Genomic DNA, 21,589 nt, shown 5'->3' with positions numbered 1-21,589 from the left:
ATGAATAGTGTAACGATTTTGAATTACGAACAAATTACTAAAATTAAGAATTAAATACTTTATGATATAATCATATTTTTACTGTAGCTGAGAACATTTTTAACTTAGCAAAAAGGCCTGGAGTCCATTTCACAAAAACAAATATCATCATGTTGATTGTAATACTCTCGAATAAAAACTACTCTGACTTTAATGATAAAAATTCAAAAATCTATTTTCAATATGGAATTGTTTTCGGTAGCCATGCAATATGAGCCAATTCAGAATAAACAAAAAACAGAGGACGCTTACACTACCGGTGCACCTGGTCCTTGTTTTCAGTTTTTAGTGGAGTCCGAGTTGCTCCTTTGCTTTTGTTACTTTATATGTAGGATATTTGTTACTTAATGTTCTTTGTTGTGTATGTCTGTTTTTCATGTCTGGTCTTTGTTCCTGGGTGGCTCTCTTTTGATTACCGCCATAACATTGATTCCCTTGATTAGTCTTTTACATTTGTAAAATAGTACCAAGCGGCCAAAACAAATCTAGTATATTTTATTGCATCTTTGAAGATATATCATTTTTTTAATTTGAAATAAGCGATTGTACATGTTAAAAAAGTTTGTTTTATAAATGACTTTATCATTATTTATTGATATTTATATGTGAATTTGTTTCCAATACACAGCTATTTATTTGATGCATTCAACACTTGAAGATTTAAATATTTGATTTTTTTAAGATCACAAGTGTTTCTTTTCTGAATAAAGACAACACGTATGGAAGATTTCATATTTTAGTAGCACAAGTCTTTTTTGTTAGTACATGCCTATACCTTTTAATATATTTATTCAATAACTTTTTTACCTTTCATTAAGTCGCACCTATTCGTTGATCCGACAGAATTAGCCTCCATAACTTTAAAAAGCAACAGAACTAATAACATTTCAAAAGAGACGGCCATTTTGCAAATGATGTGTATATCTATGGACGTTTCGGTTCAGAAATAAACAAGGTTGCCGACAACAACTGTTTTATATGAAAACTTGACCCCTATACTTAGTTTCGTACGTTCCGTTATAAGAAAGATTTATTATGTGTTGTTATTCTAAAGTAATAGGTCTGGTTTACGAATAACACACTTTGGTGTTTCAAAATCTAAGTTTTTCATACGACTATCTATTATTCCAGATAAGGGTTGTGACCTGTCAATATCACTTTATGATACAAGGAAGTATCATTGCTATGAAACAAAATTTCAATAGTATCCGATTCCCTATTGATGTACCATTTTTTTCTAACTTGATAAGCTGAGGTTGATTAATGACGTATATGTTTACTTAATGAATCAAGGACATACCGTAATTATATATTACTGTGTACAATCATATTCCATCTGATGACGGAAAGAAAAAATTAAAATTCTCCAAGATATAGACCCTTGTATTCTTATTCAAATGTGGTTGAAAGAGCAACTAACTGAAAGCAGATGTTTACCATAAATATCTCCATAGATAATATTGTGTATATTCTTCATGGAAAGTAAATTAACTTTTAACTGACTACGATGTAAGGGAAACAACGTTGACAAAAACATGATTAAAGATAACTATACATTATTTGCAATGAATGGATTATTTCAATTCTCGTGAACTCATAAAATAACTTACTATTTAGCAACACTTCGTTAGATTATCAGCAATGAGTATTTACGTGAAAAAAAATTCCCGGTGATAGTTATCTGGATTCGGTAGTCAGTATATTCCACCTTACTATGTTATTGAAAAAAGATTTTTAACTCTTTTAAAACAAGGGTTATCTCCCTTAAGTTAGCAGGTAAGTGTACACTACTTAAATCTCTTTTTTTAAAATAAATAAAACAATAATACTTAAATAAAATAAATAATATTTGAGTGTGAATATTACGTAACTAATCGGCAGCTTTATATCAGTTTATAAATTTGAGATGTATAAAATAGTTTATATACAAATTTAAAAACTCAATGAATGCAATGAGATGACATAAAATTTCACTTTGAGAAAAAATCAAATTAATAAAAGTCGGTATTTAAAAATCTTTTCGTTTTTATTTCGTTTTCGTTTTTTTAGATACTTTACCATGATGAAGTGGGAAGCCAATCACAAAGTATTTGGGGATTCCGTATCAGAGCACCGTTATAATTGATTAACAATCGATGATTCTATATCAAAACAACAACATAATTGATTAGCTATAATGAATACTTAGCCGTGGTAGTAATTAGAAATTATGAATAGATAAAAACAAACAAACAAACAAACAAAAACAAAAACAAAAGAAATATGTTTTAAGAAATATCAATTTCAAATCTACACTAACAATACCAAAATCTGTTACTATCAATGTTTTGAAAGCACTGAACAAACGAAATTTAGATGAGACACTTACATTCTGAAAAACAAGAAGAAGGCACATCCGTTTTAGGTTCTTTCCGACTAAGGTCCATCACTTCCAAAAACAATAACAACACATTTAAAAGTTCACTATATACAACATTTTGAAGAGACCCTTTAATTCAGAAAAACATAGAACATGCAAATCTGTCTTAGAAAATTGGAAGTCAGGGATCATCACTGAAGCCATCTATTTAAAAACAATATCAGATAAAAACGCATCATTCAGCATTTTTAAAATGTCCTGCTTAATTGAGCTGAATGGTTTTATATGAGGAAGTGTCAAGAAAGTTATAAAACAAAACTACTTTAACTTTAGAAATATTAATTGAATATTTCAGTAAAATGGAGAAAGCGCTTTAAATCTCAACTGCAATAAAAATTTTCATGGGTGTAATAAATTGCTTTCTGTAAAATCAGAGAATGTCATGCATGACTTCATTTATACACTAATAATTGATTTTTCAGACTTCTTTTACAACCAAACAGTATATTAAAGCGTGAAAATTTTAGAAAATTGAAATAATCAGCTGCAAATCGATTAAAATGGGAAGAACTCTACTACGTGAAGAATCGATATGATCGCCTTTCAGTGTATAACATTTAAAAAAGTGTGTTTACTCTTTCGAGTTAAAATACATAAGTATTAGTATTTCTACGAATCAGGCAATTTTCAAAAATATTGATATATTGCTTTTTATCAAATGATGTTAATGTTTACACATTTTCAAAAGGCACTTACATTAAAAAGAAGAACGAAAACCAAATTGCCAAAATAATAATTTCTGTTCACCAGAAAAAGAGGGAAAGAGTCGTCAAGGTAAGCAAGATTCTACCGGAAATTAAATGAATATAATCCACACATGGAAAACAGACACACAGCAGAGAACATAATATTTACCCCATTCCATTTATATTATAGAATCTACCCAAAACAAAATTGTTTTTGTCTGCAAAACGTTTTATATCCAATGTTTATTATCAGAGGTAGACGTAGAAAATAATAGCAGTGATAAGACCTATACTGCTACCACACTTTCCAAAGAAGAGATTGTGGAAAACCATAGATCTGTGCTATCCTCTTTTGGTCTCTCTACCAAGGACGATGATTGTGCTTTACAGTCTATGTACTGGATTCCTAAACTTCACAAGAATCCATACAAACAACGTTTCATAGCTGGATCTGCAATATGTACCACCAAACCTCTTTCAAAACTTTTAACTTCTATACTCACAACTGTCAAAGAGGGTCTGCAGTCCTACCACAACACTTGTTACTCCAGTAGTAGTATTAATTCAATGTGGATTCTGAAAAAATCGAAAGATCTTTTGGAGACAATCAGTTCAAGACTATTATCTGAATATAATAGCATTAAAACCTATGATTGTTCAACACTGTATACTTCTACTCCCCATACTCAGTTAAAATTCGGATTTAAAAACATTATACATCGTTGTTAGAGATTCCTCATACATTGTAAGAAATAATTCCAAATCATCTTCCAAATATACAGAGGAAGATGTTTACAAAATGCTGGAATTTTTAATCGACAACATATTTGTCCAGTTTGGTGGATGTGTTTTTCAACAAACGGTCGGCATTCCAATGGGAACAAATTGTGCTCCTTTACTTGCTGACCTGTTTCTTCACTCTTATGAGTCTGACTTCATAGCTGATCTGATCAGAAAGGAAGAATATCGTTTGGCTAGATCCTTCAATCTCAGTTTCCGCTATATAGATGACGTATTATCTTTAAACAATCCTAATTTCGGGGATTTGATATATCACACCTACCCAAAAGAACTTGAGATAAAGGATACTACAGACACTGTAACGTCAGCCTCATATCTTGACCTACACTTAGAAATCGATGGTAAAGGAAAACTATTGACCAAACTTTACGACAAACGTGATGACTTTTCATTCGGAATTGTCAACTTTCCTTTCATCTGTGGCAACATACCTTCGGCTCCTACGTATGGAGTGTTCATATCACAAATCATAGGTTATGCCAGAGCTTGCCGAAACTACACAGACTTTTTGTATCGCGCTAGAAGTCTAACAAATAGGCTTCTGGAACAGGGTAATGTTACTAGAAGATTGAAGTCATCACTACAGAAGTTTTATGGTCGTCAGCATGAACTCGTGGATCGTTATGGTGTATCCATCAGCACCATGAAAACTGATTTATTCAACGGGTCATAGTTTTCCTTTCCTCCTTTGTCTACCCCGGACTTGACTTTTTTTATGAGCAACTCAACGGGTTTTTCTACAAAAGAAGAGGACGCTAACCATACCGGTGCACCTGGTCTATGCTCCTTTTTTTAGTGGAGTCCGAGCTGCTCATTTACTTTTGTTACTTTGTATGTATGATTTTAGCTACTTTTTGTTCTTTGTTGTGTATGTCTGTTTTTCATGTCTGATCTTTGTCCCTGGATTACATTCTTTTGATTACTCTTTTACATGGATAGAATCTTAACGTTTGAAATTTTGTCACTTCAGATACGTACGGGAGATTTTCCCACCAGAATTTGCATTATTATTAATCAAAAAATATTCACGAAATATAGCAGATCAGATCCATTGAAATGAACACAAGAAGAGTTGTTGTTAGGATGTGACAAATGTATTTGAACAGTTCATTGATTATCTTAATATGCGATGAATAACAATATGCCCGTTTTCAGACAGAAATATACTTAAGAAGGAATCGATATATCTAACATATACAGAAGTGTTATATTATTGATTACTTAACTTGAAGATAAAAAGTGATATTTCCGAAAAATATTTATCACCTGTTGGGTTTTTTTCTTATTTTAATACACACTTAATATTCATCTTAAATATCAGTTTTGATAAAACTCACACTGGAGGAGATTCATGCATGTCAAAAACCTACCGAACTCACTTTTTTTCTTGTTCAGAAACAATTACTGATCACATAACCAGTCTTAAATTTTCAATGGGTAGTTGAACTTTTGAGATTAAAATTATATAGATTGTGCATAAAATTGGCACTTTGCAAGAGTTATCGTTCTTTATTTTGTTTGATTCTTTTTAAATTTTAGTGGGAGATAAATATATATTTTTTTCAGAAGTATTGATCTGAATATAGAAAGGACAATTATCAAAACAAATTTAAGGATTGTTTGTTCGGTGGGGTTTTTTTTCCCCCGTGAATCACTTTAGTTTTGACAATGTATGAATTTATATGAACCGGCCATAGTATTTAAACGAAAGTTGGTTTGGTTTCTTGTTGTATGAGTTACCTCCCTTACAATAAATGATTTATGTTGAAGAACGGGTTAGGTATATTTAACAAAAGGTGGGGATCATTGGATATGCCAAATTTATCTGCATACTAGATACACAAAATGTAGCTTTTCATTGTTTTCTACCATATTTTATGGCATTTTGACATAATACCCCAATGAGTCAGAGCACATTCACATAGAAACCTGTAACAAAGATATTCTGTACGAACTGTGAAATTGAATCGACAACTTCAATCTAGAATAATTTAACCATATATAATATCTAATAATGAATATTGTTTTATTTGTGTCATTAACATAGCTACTTGACATATTTTTATTTTCTAATTATTACTTTATCGTGCTGTGTAATGAATTTAAAATATATTTTGATTGGTTACAAAACAATACTAGTGTTTCTTATGCTTGTTTTATTTACGATTTGTTAGTGCATGTAATATTGTTGTCAATTGTGAATTTTTTGTCATTTTAAAAGGCATATAAATAGTGACACATGCCTAGAAAATGGCCAGAAACGTGCCTTCAGCATGGTGTCGGACGAATAACTTTCATATAGGTAAATGGACCCTTGAAATTGTAGTACAAGTTGTAATACTACAAAATGATCGCTAGGATTGATTTTCGGTGTTGTGATTTGAACTGATAAGAAATGAGTGTCACAACATGTGCTAGAATCGAATATTTTCCTGATGTACAGATAATAAATTGAAAACGATCTCAATGATATTATACCAGAGGTGCCACACCACAAAAGAAGGCCGGAGTTATTTGGGGTATTTCCTCTTTGCCAAATAAGAATCAAAAGTCCCTTACGTAAAACATTAGGAAATTCTTGAAAAGGGCACCAAAACGATTCAAAATAAATTGAACAACTTGAAGAACATAAAAGTACACACAATAAAACAACACGTTATATTAGATTCGTTCTAATAAAATTAAAAAATCTATTTTCTATATGGAATTGTTTTAAGTAGCCATGCAGTGTGAGCAAATTCAGAATAAACAAAATAAACATTAAAATTGGCCTTTTATTTACTTTCTTTTTAGTTTTTTCCTTTAAAGTATTTGTTTGGAAAATAAAGATCACCGATAACTGATTATTCTACTGACACAGATCTTGAATATGACCTGGAAATTTCAGTTAAGCTAAAAATTACAACGACTTTGAAACTTCTGATAATGGTGAATCATAATGTATTTGAAAGTATTTCATTTTTAATTACAGATATTTTGCTATGATGAAATGGGACGTCAAACATAAAGTGCTAGGGAAAACAATGTTGTAAGAACAAATATCATAAACAACTCTTTATTTCTTTTCTCTCTTCTGAACTATTTATTTCAGGAACCGTAAAAGACAATGAACGATATGAAATATCTAAGAGATTTTGAAGCGTGATTTTCACATTTTACGCGTTTCCTTTTCCCTTACAAGCATAAGACAGTACGGTTTGCAGATATTTAAAAAAATAATAATAAAACTATACCACTTAAAAATGACCGTTGCTCTGTTTGAAAAACAAGGATTTCAAAGGATTGTGAAAACTTTTAAGATAGTTCATGCTGGAAAAATATAAATAGAAAATATGATGGGTCAGTGTGCTCGTGTTCTTGTCGATATAAGCTTTGAAAATTTGGGGGAAAATGCATGTATTTTCCATAGGTTTTGTCTTAGTATGTTTTATCTATCAAAAAATCCCGAAGAAATAACAAGAACTTCGTAAAAAGTTCTCAAATAATATCTTAAGTTGTGGTTTATGAAATTATGAAAAGAAAAGTGGGAATCACAGTGCAAGACTTATTCATGCTATAATTAACCAGAGGAGTCGGAAAATTTGCTAAATGACTGAACAAAAGCAGCAAAATCGACAGATTATTATATTTCGTTTTATTGTTGGATCTCAGGTTGGAAGGGGATGAGCGCTTATATACATTTACCCCGCTATATAATGTATGTGCCTGTCCAAAACCAGAAACCTGTAATCCAGTGATTTTCATTAATTTTTATGTTCAATGTTATTCGATTTACGTTTTTTTCTATATAGAATAGGTCGATTTTCATCTTTTATGAGTAGTTTCACTTCATTTGATCTAGGAGTTTTTTACAGCTTGCTTTATGGTATGGGGTTTGCATACTATTTAAGACCATGTGATGACCTGTGGAATTTTAAGTAACACTCCAGCTAAGAATCATGCAAAATGTGATTCATGGGTAAAAAGTTTATATATTTTTATTTTTGATATTTTGTTTGAATTGCCATAGTAAACAGGAATACATATTCAATTTTTCATATAACCCGTGTTCTTATGAGATAAAAATTATATAGAATGCACTGTATATTTCAAAATTAAGGGAGATAACTCTGTAAACAACCCTCAAATACAATAGAATCTATTGTATTTTCAATGTTGATTTTCTCCTAAGAGCAGGCAGATTTGAATGAATAATTACACATTTCATAGTATAGACCCATACAAGAACTTAATTACAAAAATGAAAATATGTAACCTTTTTTTAGGTGCATCACATTTTTCAGATTTTGCATGATTCTTACAAAGACAGCACTTTAATTGCTTGTTGTTTGGTGTTTGGTTGATGACGGTCTCCTTGGCAATCATACTACAACTCCCTTTTTTATATCCTTAAACAATTAAACAAAATAAGAGAACAAGGATAAAAGAGACAAATATAACAAATAGCGGAAAATCTAATTATGTAAAAATCTCTCAAAATATTATTGGTAGACGACTGAAAGCTGCGTATTTTTTCAAAAATAGGGGGTAGTACGTTTTGACAATGCTCCCAAAAAAAATGAAGTTTTCCTTTTTATGCCATTTCACGACGACTCAGTAATACTGAACAACCACGCATTCTAGCATTATAGTGCTTATTGACAGAGTGGGGGCAAATTATTTTGTATGGTGTGAAATATGTCGAGATGTCCTGCAACCGTGGGGATAGATGGGTTGTCATGGTCCGAAATGTCTTTGGGTCGAATTGTCAGGTATTGATAAGCTGATTAAGTCAATTTTGTAAATATTCGGGTGCCATGATTTGACCATCGCTATCTTGGAAAAGCTAAGATTCGATTTGTATTTGATCATCACAGTAGTTTTTTTTTGTTTTCCAAGAAGGGTGTCATTTTTAATTGCATTCACAAAGAAACGAGAATGAAGCTGCTATGATGGTTTTTACCTTCCGATTTACATGCACAACCCGGACATTGGTGTTTATTTTCGCCATAAGTGTACTGAACCCAGTTGATTATATATGTACAACCATTATCGTTCCCTTCGAGAGCGTATTTTATCTCTGACAAACATGTAATAGATGATGTATCTTAATATTATCAACTAATTTATTTAGTTTTTTTAAATGAACCTTATCGTTATCATGAATTTGATGCGTATTACTCCAAAATGTTCAAGACTTATTTTTAAATTTGTGCCTTCTTTGTTGCATCTTAATTGTATTTAGGTCATTTGATAATGTAATTCCGGCCGGTGGTAATTTTATGCTGCCCGTCTATATTGAAATCTACTGAATAATTAATTGTAATGGAAGCTGGAAGTTAAGCGCGCTTTACAAACTGGTTTACCAATCATTTCATTCAGAAATTCTTAAGCCAGAACCATTGCGGTAGTTTCCAATTTTCCGATTGTTTTTCTCAATGTTGCCACTTGCTATACGGACTTTCCTTTTGACTATTGTTTAGAGTTTCTGTGTTTGGAACTTTTTTATTACACTCATGCATATATAAGTTAGGATCTCCAGGAAACCAATTCCTTTCTATAGATTAAATAAGGTTTAAATTGATTAACTATATTTCCCTGATTGGTCAAAAACCATTAAGCATAAGTTCTCAAACAAGTTCTTTAACCTCCATTGTTCGTAAGTACTTCAGTTGTCCTCCTTTCAGTGATGCAAAGTGATTAAAGAAAACAACGTACATTTCAATATGAAAATTCTGTAAAGATGTAACTATTATTTCAAACAACACACATTCACCCATATTGATATTTGAATGAATTGACGGTATTTAAAACATTAAATGATATATTTCATCATGAAAACGTACGATTCCAATATTTCAGCTATGTTTACAGTGGACTTAAAAAAGATTTAAAAGGGTTTGCATTTGTTATGCCTATCGATCATATTGTCATGGACAGATTTAGTTTTGAAAAAATAAACTATTGATGGGTTTTTGAAGCGAGATAATGTCCCGCAGTTTTACATATTTTTGCATCCATGTAGATGTTTTTGTAGTAATGAAACCATAGGAAACAGCATACAGCAACAAGACAACACATTTAAATCCGATATTAAACTTTGAATGTTTAGATCAAGAAAGAGCTCAATACACCTTTGAAGATAAAGCAATCATCTTCATAAAAATAGTAATATTCTTATCTGCGGTTTGCTCACTCCATATACCTGTCAAATATTGAATAAAAGTTGCTTTCGATTTGGAACCTGACAATATCGTGGTGAATATCTCGAGGAATGTGTTAGGTGTAAACGTCTTTTTGTCAATTACATTCGTTTGCACATGATATTTGAATATTGTGTAATACAAAAAAAGATTTAGCTTTTTTGCGAGGAATACCAGGAGCATGCTACAGACGGGTCAATAAATCCGCTACAACACTAAATGATAATCATTTAGACACAAAAATGTCAATACATGAAAACAAAAAATTGTCATTCGGCCGTATGGTCTTTATTCATGCTACCAAAACTCATGGCAAGTTGATTAACGATACAAACGTTTAGGGGCAGGAATTCAAGTAACATAGTGTGGAACACTACCATCCATGCAATCCCTAATAGCATTAAATTGTTTCCACATTAATTAACTGACATATTTTATGACATCAATTGGCATATACACTTATCATCATCACACATACCCTCTGCAATTATCGTTCACAGTATCAGCTACCTGCTGTTCAATCGGTTTGTTGGACAAAAAATATTGGGTTGAAAAGCGGTTTAAGAAAGCAATCGGCAATCAACAGAGCCCTTATTTTTACTAAAACACATTACTAAAATGCAGTGTGTGTGTTTGTGCGTTTGAACATTTCTACTTTTCTAAAAGTAAACAAGTGTTGTACCTGTTAAAAATATTTCAAGAACCTTTTTTTATCCCAAATTAGTTTAAATTTAAACCTTCATTGTACATACACAAAAACATACTTACATAAATTTGTATTTGTCTCAAAAAGGTTGCAATAAGGACATGTGTTCCTTTAGTTTCCCTACTTTTCTAGTTCAATACATCAAAGCACAAATTAAAAACTATTTTGGTTCGACGAGTAACATTTGGTTGCAGCGAGTATCGTCAGTAAAGCTGATATTTTTGATAGTAATGGAACACTTAAAACAAAAAAGGCATAGATGGCGTTCACATCGTACTGTTTTTTTTTTTTCTTTTTTACTTACTTTAAAAATTTCATCTAATTTTGAGCGAAAAGTGTCCAGAAAAAAGGAAGATACTAAACTTAAAGTCAATATTTTCGTATCATCATTCTAGCGTATTTCATTGAATAACCAGACATAGCTGCTGTCCATTCAATACCCCGTTCACCACTGCCTTCGGTAAAGAGACCATTTAAATTTGCGGTGTCACATTCTTTGTACCACCAACCTCCACCGCCATGATTTGTAGTACATACCTCAGGGGCATACTCATCGTTATCATAATCATTTGTAGTGAATTTCATACCGTTATGGTAAGCCATTGAGTCTCCTATAAAACAATAACAGCAATAATTTATTCGTTTTATCTCATTTTACTAAGGTAAACATACAAGAGTTGGGATTGAAGCGAAAACGGTGATTATAAACATCAACGGATTTTGGTTTCACCGAAAAACATGGAACAATGAGCTTTTTGCTAATTACACTTTTCCGGTCGGTCCTCAAATGTAGTCAAAAATTAAATCAACGTAATTCTTATATGAACTATGCGTTTCATAACGATATTTCTGTACATCTTTTTGTCACACGACGACATCTAAATTTTATATGAAAAAGCATGTGTATTGTACAAACCTGCGGTTCCGCTGTAATCTCCAATTGTAAGCTGGTATTTTGTAGAGACCCCGTCAATTTTGAATGTTTTATAAATAGCATACCATGTGTTTCCTGTCCAATCAGCAAGATCAACACGAAGCTCGTAGCGGCCACTAAACGTCACTTGGTGAATTTTATCATTTCCTTCAATGGAAAATACCTTACATGATAGTCTTCATCAAATGTCGTCCAAAAATCTTTCGAATAATAGAAAGTATTATTGTTGCCTCAGCTTTATTTAATTGATTGATGACATGATACTGATAATTGTATTTTTTAATTTCTATGTTGAAAAAAATTGTATTTTCTCATGACTTCGAAAACAAACAATTATTTAATAGGAACGATAACTTTCAGAAGAATATTTGACACAAAATAAGGCAGTAAATCATTGTTTTCGTCAAACTACAAACAATAGAAAATCGTTTTAGTATCAACATCAAAGCCGATTTGACAATATAAACATTGTGATCCGGATTTAAAATGTCATCGGATTTGAACAATTCATATTGGACAAAGTTATCTTACACATTTTAAATATCAGTAGGAATAAACTGTTCACGAATTTTAATTTCATATTTGAACAATTGTTATGTATGTGACGCCGCCACGTATAAATGAAAAATAAATATCGTTTATATTGAAACACTTCAATATCTGTAGTCAATTCATTGGTCAGATACCGAACATCATAATTTTCAATTTCGTAGGAGAAACCCAGTCTAATATTAACTTTAATTGTGTTACTACAGTTCTGTGTTGGTAAACTTATCTCTGTGGACACATGATGCATTCTTCGGTAAATCTTGACCGTCCCCTGATGTCTATAATGTATCCTTTAGAATTTCAAGTTGATGAGATTATCTCCACCCAAATTCGAACAGTAAATTCAAGGAAACTATTGCCAAGATTTGAAATATTGAATAAAATTGATGTGGCTCAAATTTAGTACTCACTGATACTTTGAAAGCAAGTGTTACGCACGTAGTTCTGTTCATATCAACTTAATAGAAACTAAATTTCAGTGAATAAGTCTATCTAGAAATGCCTACACATATACCAATGTATGCATATTGTACCGTTTGATATTGATATAATGCTAAACAGTGTTTCGACAATGAATAGCGTGTAAATGTAATTTAATGAAAAATGGAGCAAAATACCTAGACTGCTAACTAATGATTTTGAGAAAAAAAAAAGACGGCGAATTATTCGAATTGCATAGAGGTATTATTCGGTAACCAAGAAAGAATATCAACTACAAAGAGTAATCAAAGGAACCAAGATTGATTCTAGCAGAAATAAAAAAAAAAAAAACGCAATCCAGGGACAAAGACCAGACTTGGAAAACAGACAGACACGACAACGAGTTTCTGAAACATAAATAGCTCAAAATCGTTCTGTTGGAAATAACGTGCGTTGTTTGACAGTTAAAATACTGGTGTTCTCAGTAGTATAGCATATTTCCGTTGAGACATGAACAATAATGTTACGTAACCGTGCTTCATCAACAAAGTCATATAATGAAATGACCTCATCCCTAACAGCCAAAGTATCGTACAAAGCGGGTAAATAGATATGTATACTTATGGTACTACCATGCAACATTTTGTATCGTAACCTACGACGCCTTAGATTCATATTTATTTCATTATATCAAAGCACTTCCTGGACACAAAAATATATCAAAATGTTAAAAGTTTAAGTGCTTATTGCATGGAGGCTCCAGTAATTAAAACTTAATATTACACACACTTCGATATTGTTAATGCAATTGTTTTTTAAAATTGTTGCTTTTAAAAAGTAACAGTGTTGTTCTCAAATAGTTTTGACAAATACATATATACACATAGCCACTGGTGGAAATATGACTTTTATTATATTTCAATGCTTATATATATTGAAATCTACCAGAAGAAATCTTAACTTAATTTCTTAAATCTTGTTCTATTGATTTGAAATGGAATTATGTAAGTCAAGTCCATAAATCTCAATGTCGATTTGAATTACATTTTCAAAGAACAATAATCTGCAGGGTTTGTTTCTTTGTTTGTTTTATTTTCCCTCGGATATGCAATTGAACCCTTATTAAATATTTTACACATGTAAAGGATGTCTGTCTTTTCGCACACGTTGTTTCGAATGACCATCGCTTTGCATTGCAGCGTTTTAAGTAAGGAGATAGACCTAGGTTAAAGGAAATCTTTAACACATATTTATATAAGACCCATTGAATTTGTTCTAGTTTTTGTTTCAGTCTATAGAAATTAGAATTTGTTAATTGAATAAAAAAACACTTACACTATAAGGTAAAGAAGAACTGCGTATGTATTACCATAGCGAGTTGGTTTAACTATTTTAAGGAATAATCATAAAAGAATTAAATTAACAGGAAACTTACTTAGACATCGGCTTATAATTGAATTACGTGTCAGAGTGAAACAAAATTAAATTGTACTGTCCTCATTGTAGCAATGGTATTATCATTTTCAAACCAAATCATATTCTATTTATAAATTATAGGTGAGGCATTATTATTTGGTCACCGTATAGGCCGTTTAGTAGACAAAGCTATGCAAACAGCTAGCATTTCAAACTCCAGAGCAGCTCCAGTTCCGTACCGTTGACGTTCCTCCTCTATCCTGGAATGGCAAAAGTAGTACCGGCATGGAAACGATCAATGTCACAGAGTTTACTAGCATTTCTTCAAAATTCCGTACAAAGAAGGATTGGCCCTTCAATAAAACAAATGTTTACATTTTGCTTTTGGGGAGAAATGCCTGAAATAAATGGACTTAAAACAATCTTAAATTTACGCACCTAGCCAATAATCCATTTCCAGTTCACCAAAACCTTCTCTGTAGTCTGCCCAACCTCTGCGGAAGTCTGTCAGACCATCACGCCGTCGTTGTATAACCTAAATATGTGACATATATATAATTTAATCTCGATTTTTGGTATTTGTAATGTATATATGTATATATAATTTACATAATGTGTACATAATTTAACCCATTAGAACATATCAATTCATTGTAATGAAGTAGAGTATATTCCGAGTTATCATCCTAACACTGAAAGAATTGAGATATGTAGATTTATAGTTCCTTCGATTTAAATGTTGTAGAGTGCGTCAGCTTTAGAAAGATAATTGAGATAATATTGTCAGTACCATTTCGAAAGTAACTATTTTTCTCATTATCTTGTAAGTATATTTTTTAGCAAAATAAGATATTATATTTCGACTACACATTAGTAATGACACTTCATTTCCGTGCAAATATTTACAATATAATTATAAGCTCTCCGGTGGCCGTTTATGGTTATTTCGACAGTCAGTCTGTTGGAGCATAAGCGTTGGAATAGATATACTGGCTGTCTAAATAATCATAGACGGTTGCGGGATCTTTAAACTATTTGTATGATTTTGCATATCTATATTATTATACGTCAAAATAATTTCCCCTCAACTGAGTTTCCGTTTGTCTTGTTTTGTACGATAGATAAAGAAACATTCGTCAGTATGATCAAGAAAGGGGAAGAAAATGCTTTGTTGTCAAACCAGATAGACGTCACAATACGATTTTTCGCAATAACATAATAAATTACAACTGGTTTTTGTCTACAGGACTGCAGATTATCAATAATACAACAATGGCATGCATTTAGTTTAAAATTAAGCAGTACAAGCACTCGGAGAGTGTTTTTAGCATTTTTTTAAAATAGTATTTCACTGTAAGTATCAAAGGAACCAATAAAGGCTGGGAAATCATTGTGTCATATTGTCACCAAATTTGGTGTATAAGCCCATAGTATGGCTCCACTGAACAAAAATTATATGAATTTCCTTTTGCACACATTATGTTGCCTTGGAAACCGTTGACCTAGATTTTGTCACTGAAACGTTTTCCAGAAGTAACTTTACCAGATGTAGACATATTTAGTCATAACACATCTGAAGCGACCTCAGTTATTATTAAAGCAAGCTTAGTACATGTTTTTGTAAGATTAAACAAAATTAAGAGTACATGTATATGTGTTCTGAAATAAGGGATTCTAAAATACTAGAAAATAGACATTATCAATTTCTGTAAAAAACTAAAAATTTTACCCATTTGAAGTAAGATTTAAGACAGAACGCAACTGTCGACAAAGAAATTGTTAATATCAAATAAAGACAAAAGTTTACTCTATGAAAGATAAAACAAAATACAATGAATATATATTTCTAAAAATAAAAATTATATAATTTAAAAATGGTTACAATGACATTTTTTTTTTAAATGACCTATGAAATTTTCACACAATATTCTTGAAATCTGATGTAATATGAACAATAAAAATCACAAAATGACTATTAACTTTATGTTATCTTAAATTTTGTGTAATTATCTAACCGTTATTCAAACTGTTAAAGTCAAGATACTTGTATGATAGAAACTAGAGGCCCTCGGGTGCGGTGCCTGCTGGCTCATCTGGTTCAATTTATTTCATTTCATGGCAAAATAACTCTTACAAAGAGTCTTCCAATGAATTTAAAACAAAGAGTTTTTGTAGGATTAATCTAAAGATAATTTCACCAATTTAATGTATTTTTTCCATCTTCTATCTATCATAGTTTTAAGATATTCGCTGAAAACTATAAATAAGTCATTTTGCGCCTTTTGAAAGCAATAAAAACTCCAATTAGTTAATTTACAACTTTGAACAAATAGAAATTTTTATATGCCGTATCATAAGGATCGTTTCATCAACAGACATCATTTTTTTCTATCTATTAAAAATTTTCAAGATACAGACTGAAACCTGGAAAAAAATACACGTCATTTTTCTACTTTTAAGGGCAATAACTATAACAAGGAGTCGTCGAACAGCTTTGTTACAATGTAGAGGTCTTCGCGCTAACGACGGGAATCACCATTTATTTGCCAATATTTCTAATAGTTTTTAGATATATGTAGAAATCAACTTTACGACTGTGGCAAGAAAAAGTAGGAATGGCAGCCATGTTTCCTCTTGAGTTTTATGTAATCGGCACATTTTTCAAAGTAAATACCCTTAGAATGACCAAGTTTGGTAATAATCAACTGAGTGGTTTCAGATGAAAAGATTTTAAAAAGCACCAACTACGCAGTGCATTCATATCTATCAACATATATTATTTTCAACTAAATTTATTTCTTGAGTCCTTCAGTAATAGTTTATAATTTTGAAAAAAAAGTATATTAAAAATTAATGAGGGGTTATTCAAACAGACTCAATCATAAACAGCTGAGGAAGCTTCATACTGAAATTAGCAGGTAAAGGAAGTTGGTTGCCTGGAGAGGAATCAATTCCGGAATGAACTCACCATACATGTACACAAAAATATGTACTTATATTGTATATTGCATGATTTTTCTCTTTAAAAAGATATATAATATTAGAAACTGTAAAGATGTATAACAACTTTCAAAAGTTAATTCTTTCAAGATTGTTGCAATGGTTTATAGATGCAACTGTTGGCTTTGGTATTGTTTAAGTTTTATTTTGCCAGAAATGCAATCACATCTCCCTTAGCAAGGCAAGTTATCGTATAAAAGTTAAGAAACTCATTTAACTTTTATTTTGGCATTGGTCAACTGGAGAAATGAATTGCAATATCCAGACTTAAATGCAGAGCTAGGACAACAGTTTTTAGTTTGTCTTCACGATACAAGTAGTAGAAAAGTAACCAACGAAACCAAGGCTCTGGCGGTAATCAAAACAATGTAATCAAGGAACAAAGACTAGACAAGGAAAAAAGACAAACAAAACAAAGAACAAAAAGTAACTAAAATCATACATACAAAGTAGCAAAAGTAAATGAAGAAATCGGGCTGCACTAAAAACTGGAAGCATGGACCAGGTGCACCGGTAGTTTAAGCGTCCTCTGCTTTTGTAAAAATACCTACCGAGTTGCTCATAAAAATAAGTCCGGGGTAGCCGAAAGAGGAAAAGAAACCTATGACACGTTGAACAAATCAGTTTTCATGGCGCAGATGGATAAACCGGATCAGATCAAATATAAAGTCAGCCTCATAAGAGTGAGGGAATAGGTCAGCAAGTGGAGGAGCAAAATTTTTTCCCATTGGAATGCCGACCGTTTGTTGAAAAATGCGTCCACCACACTGGACAAATATGTTGTCGATTAAAAATTCCAGCATTTTGTAAACACCTTCTTCTGTATATTTACAAAGTATGAGGTATCTCTACCAAGAACTATATATTTTATCTAGGTGTACTATCTTTTTTGGAAAAGCAACGATTTATAATGATTTTAAGCCGGGAGTTTAACTGAGTATGGGGAATAAAAGTATACAGCGTTGAAAAATCATAGGTTTTTATATATAGTCCTTGGTTGAGAGACCAAAAGAGGATAGCACAGATTTATGGTTTTCCATAATCTCTTCTTTGGAGAGTGTAGTAGCAGTATGTTTTTTTGCTGCATCGGGGTCTTTGAAAACTGATGTCGCATTGGCACTCATTGACCTACTAAAAACTTTCATTCGTTTCAAAGTAAAAGACCCCGCTCTGACAATGTCTTCTTGTTCTCGTTTTATCCGTTTTCTCGTGTAGTCCTCGACGGCATCCATAAGAACTTTAAAGTTATAATTCCAATTTATGGAGCGTGGTGCACGGTACTTTGGACCTTTAGAAAGGATATTACGTAGAGATTCGTTTTTTGATAATGGTTAAATCTCCCGTGACAACGTGACCGGAATGACATATTTGAATGGAGAGTTTTTACAAGAACAATCATGTGGTTTAGCCTTGAAGTCCTAAATCTCGAGGTTCTGAATTAGCCATTTATAATTGAAAATTTTGGATGCAATGGGTGAAGTATAGCAATATGAAAAAAAAAATTGTATGTATTTGTCTTTGAAATACAGTGGAATTTTGTTGGTAATGTTTTTGTGATGAAGGATGTTAGCCAAATTAATTGCATCTATGCCTTTGTTGACAAACGGTAGTAGAAGAAATGATGTTTTTGTATGAAAGGATAGAAAACATCTATTGAGACATCATGTATTTTAGGTGACGTATAGTGTCGATGACCATGACTCCTTTCCCGTCTTGGATTTTTGTCAAATAAATTCATCACATTTATGATATGTTTATATTGGCTTGAAAGGTTTCCTATACTTTTGGTGTTGTCATTGCATCCGTAAGAAATTGCAGTATCTAGTCTGCGTATCCAGTACTCCTCTCTTTCCTACGATAGCGTTTACTTAGAACGGGACTGTTCGTAGGACGGTGATTTTTGATTGAATGATCTTGTTGATTAAAATGTTGATAAGCTGTGGGTAATTCGGTGGTATTAATTCCCGAACGATAACCGCACATTCTTTTTGTTTAATTGTTTCACCGACATATACAAGACCGCAAAAGTTGCATTCTAATCCATATATTAAGTTTGTTGACTTGCAACGTAAGTCATCGTGACTTCATGTATGGAAAGCTTTGTTTGTAAGGGAACTAGAGAAATAAGTATCGGTTATAAGAATGTTGCATGTATTGCAATTTTAATAACACGTTTAGATAAAGTACAATGTGGTTTGTCATCGTTGTAGTCAAGTGTATCATTTAGAGTGATGGAACATGGTTTGATTATTTAGAAATAGTCAGAATCTTTTGTACTGGAATAGATGGTCTGCAAACCGGACCTGTGATTGGGTACTTTTTGTAACAATGGTCGGGGAACTATCCATACCAGATGTCAGCGTGCTAAGATTCCCAAGTGGGGACACCACAGTCTTACAAGACAACAGTGTATCCGACCTGCTGTCATGTTCAGACCTTTTTTATACTGTGCAACGTCCGAGCCAGTTTTTCTTTCATTCCTCTTGTTAAAACCATAAATTTTAAAATTGTATTAATGGGTTGATGATGCCCTCGGAGACAAAATCCATCAGCAGCGGTATCGACCTAGTGGTGTGAAAAGTATTCAAGGGAACCAAGGTTATAGCGGTAATCAAAGAATGTAATCAAGGGACAAAGACCAGATATGGAAAAAAGACATACGCATCAAAGAACCTTTGTTATTAGATAGCATTGTTTATCTAGCTGTTTATACATGTAAAAGCGTCTGAGCAGGCATATTTATGAAGTAATTTGAATTAAAAAAGTCAGAAAAAATTGGTTTTGTTAGGACTCTCAAAATCCTTTAAACTCCACAAAAAAGTTTGGTAAATAAATTTCATGATGGGCTCGGTTTAAATCCTTCCTATTACAAATGTATTTAATTTGTTATGTGACACTTCGTTTAAAAAGTTATAATTACATAGAAACTTATATAAAATACAAGTACCAGCTAAAAACGGTGGTATGTATGTGCCGCAATACCATTTTGTTTCATAAACGACATGTCAGGATCAGGGTTGCATGGTAATTTAAAAACACAAAACAAAGCTAACACATTCTTGCATTTGTAAGCTTAACTAAGTCATGTAACATACATTTAGATTTCTCTCTATCGTATAGCTATAGTATTAAGATAGTAACAATACTTTGTAGAAACATATCAAAATATTTATTCAGATAAATAAACACTTAGATTACGTGTTTTGATATTTGAGCAACGCAAGAATTGTGGCATAATTAGAGCTAAATAAATTGCTTTCTATGCATTTATGCACTAATTGCTACAGTTACAACTTTTACATTATGATATTTTGCCCGAAAAGTATACCACATTCTATGTTCTTTTTTGCGAAGGAAGGATGAAACTTCATAAAATACAAATTGTTCGATGCCTGCGTTTTATCATGTTGCCATTTTTTTTTCAAAAAAAGATGAAAATGGCAATTTTAAAAAATCCAGATTTTTATGCATTATTAATTACTTTTGTTACAATATCCTAATCAAATTCAATTAATCATATCTAAATAAATAATTCTTTGAATAAGTATTATTCAAAATTAGATAAGTGAATTCGAAATATTTTTACAAATTCTTGCACAAAGCGTGTCAAGTCACTTAATTTTTTATACTGAAAACCCTGTGTTAATCATTCCCACACCACTTTTGATGTTTACGGAGAACTGCTCTTTAACGGCCTAGCAAATTTTTTTCTCCATAAAAAATGATACTTTTCATTCTGTTCTTTAAATTTTTATAAACATTTACCAGTTCAAAAACAAATAAGTAAAGGTAAAAGTTACTGCCATAGACAAGTAATAAGCAAGCAAAATAAAAGAAATGGATATATATATATATATATATATATATATACATGTGTGTGTGTGTGTGTGTGTGTGTGTGTGTGTGTGTGTGTGTGTGTGTGAAAATAACAAGCAACCGTCTGTCAAAGGGTTATGAGCTCGCTTCGAGTGTTAAAACGTGATTTTTTTTAATATTAATATGCTCATTCTGAAGGTGACCGTTGTACTTAAAACTTGCGAGAAAAAATTTTCTTACCAACCAACCCCCGCCATCAACGTCCATATTACAATACGCTTTAAAACTTTCCACTGTTTCACTTGGGTTCAGGAAATAAATCCCAGACCTTTCTCGTTTGGCTTGTTCACAACCTTGAGTAATTGCTGAATGATAAAATAAATGATGAAATAAAACACTATTCATTATTTTGTCACCTTGTATAAAACAGCGTTTCAAACATTATTTATTTGCTTGTTATTTACATAATATATTCGTACTTACATTTTTATTCCGAAAGAATCATAGGAAAAACTCATGAAACTTTGACTTCGAAAAAAAAAACCATTTTATTTAATTTTAGTATCTTTCAAAATCTCCGAGGACCGTTTGTTATGATGTTTAAATCAAGTAAGTTAATAA

The 21,589-nt window shown here is 31.8% G+C and overlaps 1 protein-coding gene across 1 annotated transcript; it reads right to left on the bottom strand.

Annotated features, from left to right (window-relative positions):
- Nucleotides 1-10,888: 10,888 nt before the first annotated feature.
- On the bottom strand, nucleotides 10,889-21,313 carry LOC148628278 (fibrinogen-like protein A). Its single transcript, XM_088564713.1, has 4 exons — nucleotides 21,209-21,313; nucleotides 14,591-14,687; nucleotides 11,750-11,914; nucleotides 10,889-11,444 (listed from the first exon to the last, which is right to left on the bottom strand). The coding sequence occupies exons 1-4, from the start codon at nucleotides 21,233-21,235 to the stop codon at nucleotides 11,203-11,205; spliced, it is 531 nt and encodes a 176-aa protein (XP_088420839.1). The 5' UTR covers nucleotides 21,236-21,313; the 3' UTR covers nucleotides 10,889-11,202.
- Between the last annotated feature and the right edge of the window lie 276 nt (nucleotides 21,314-21,589).

The sequence above is a fragment of the Perna viridis genome, chromosome 1, assembly GCF_037379345.1.
Source record: "Perna viridis isolate PV_CMFRI_1.1 ecotype Kerala chromosome 1, ASM3737934v1, whole genome shotgun sequence".
Lineage (NCBI taxonomy): Eukaryota > Metazoa > Mollusca > Bivalvia > Mytilida > Mytilidae > Perna > Perna viridis.
This window is presented reverse-complemented; position numbering and strand designations above follow the sequence as displayed.